The sequence below is a fragment of the Cynoglossus semilaevis genome, chromosome 12, assembly GCF_000523025.1.
Source record: "Cynoglossus semilaevis isolate Cse_v1.0 chromosome 12, Cse_v1.0, whole genome shotgun sequence".
Taxonomy (NCBI): Eukaryota; Metazoa; Chordata; class Actinopteri; order Pleuronectiformes; family Cynoglossidae; genus Cynoglossus; species Cynoglossus semilaevis.
This window is the reverse complement of record NC_024318.1, coordinates 17,185,903-17,187,691: the sequence shown is the minus strand read 5'-3', so window position 1 is coordinate 17,187,691 and position 1,789 is coordinate 17,185,903. Positions and strand designations below refer to the sequence as shown.

Here is a 1,789-nt window from a genome sequence, read left to right as displayed (position 1 = left end):
GTTAACATTGGATGTAATGGAACTGATGTTCGCCGAGTGGGAGGACGGGGAGAGGTTCTCTTTCGAAGACTCGGACCGATTCGAAGAAGACTCTCTGTGCTCTTTCATATCAGAGGCCGAGAGCCTCTGTCAGAACTGGAGAGGATGGAGGAAGCAGTCTGCAGGACCCAACTCTCCCACTGTCAAAAGCAAAGGTTGGAAATGACACTCGCACATTTGTACAGGGTTCTCTCTCTTTTAGATGAGAGGGTTTTGCAGAGCTACGTTGTATGCCACGGAATTTTACTCCAAAATGGCTTAAACATGAACCTAACGACCCCGACTCTTATCCAACAGCAAGCAATTCCTTAGCTTCAAAAGTTGTAAAGACACTGCTAAAGTAATCTTACAACGGTGGCCGCTTTGTCTCACACTTTACACAAACACTTATACACTTGGTTTCCATGTTGGTAAGTGTAGAAAAAAAAACAATAGTTGAGGTAAACAAATTGGAATTAAGTGCATTTAATTGAGTGCGTTTTAAAAGTAATTTTACAACTGCTGATTGTAATAACCGAGGCAGACGGTTGTGTATAGGTGTAGTTTCTCCTCTTCAGAAAAAAAAAAACCAAAACGTAATGATTGGGAGCCGATTGTTCGATTGAGCGTTTTGCCTTTCGGTAATGGCCAAAGTCCCTGCGAAGACAAATTCTGCACTATATTTGTTCTTCACTGACATTTAGTTGTTACAATGCTTAGCCTGTCTACAATGTGTGTAGCGTAGTTGAACGTCAACAGAACATCGTCAGAAACACATTGGTGTCATCAGCAAATAGCTGCTAAAGTATATCCTACTGTCCCGAATAAAGAAATAGGCTATTGGAAATGTTGCATTGGGTGTAGCGTGGAAATCACCAGAGACAAAAGATCCCTTCATTTTTGTTTATCTTCATCTAGGGACACTACCGGCGTGTTTAAAGCAGCAGGAGACTGTAGAGGTTGGGGGTTAGATTTCTTGTCACAGTCTTCACAGTCAATCGTAACTGTCAGGTTATACTCAACAACTGGAGGGCTGTTCAAAATGGCTATTTTGTTAAACAAGTTTATAGCTGCATAGCACAATGTCCAACTATAAAACCGTCAAATATTAGCCAAGTGCTTTGGCTACGGCACATGCTCCTACCGTGTCACGGGTCACTTTAGATCATTTTTCTGAAAATAAAAGTTCTATTAAAGCTGTTTTTTTTTTTGTTTTTTTTTACAACTCCCTCCAGCCAAAACAAAATGTAAAAGTTCAACGCTGAAAGTGTCAAGGGAATTGGTGTAAATGTAGCAGAAAATGTAGGCAGCAGTAATACAGACATACTGTACATTTCTTCCCGCGCCGCTTTACCTGAAACGTATTTTTTTTTTTAAAAAATCACAAGACTTGTATTACAAGACTCTAAAAAAAAAAGATGATTTTTTAAGTCATTGTTAGAGTCTAAAAAAAAAAAGTGTCTCCCGTTGAGCTGAAAAGGGACGGCAAATTGTCCCGTATTACCGTGAGAATCAAATATACCCTGTTAATTGTCAATGGAATTAATTAATAATTGAACACCGTCTCTCCTCTGATGCGTTCTAGTTGCAGTTTCACTGTTCTACCACTCGATTTTTGTGTGTACACTTGGTCACAAGTGCAAGTTGAAGGAATTCCAGTCATTGCGTGGACGCGTTCGTTGGTTGATAAACGCAACCGTGGAATCTTTGTTGTTCAGAAAGAAGAATAGACTGAGATGTTTAGTAAGCTATATATGTATATGTATATATA

The 1,789-nt window shown here is 39.5% G+C and overlaps 1 protein-coding gene across 1 annotated transcript in view; it reads left to right on the top strand.

Moving 5' to 3' along the window:
* The first annotated feature begins 6 nt into the window (after positions 1 to 6).
* Positions 7 to 1,789, top strand: part of zswim8 (zinc finger, SWIM-type containing 8) — a 30,778-nt gene continuing 28,995 nt past the window's right edge. The window contains exon 1 of the mRNA XM_025060552.1: positions 7 to 194. Coding sequence (XP_024916320.1) covers positions 17 to 194 — 178 coding nt within the window. The 5' untranslated portion in view covers positions 7 to 16. The remainder of the gene's footprint in view (positions 195 to 1,789) is intronic.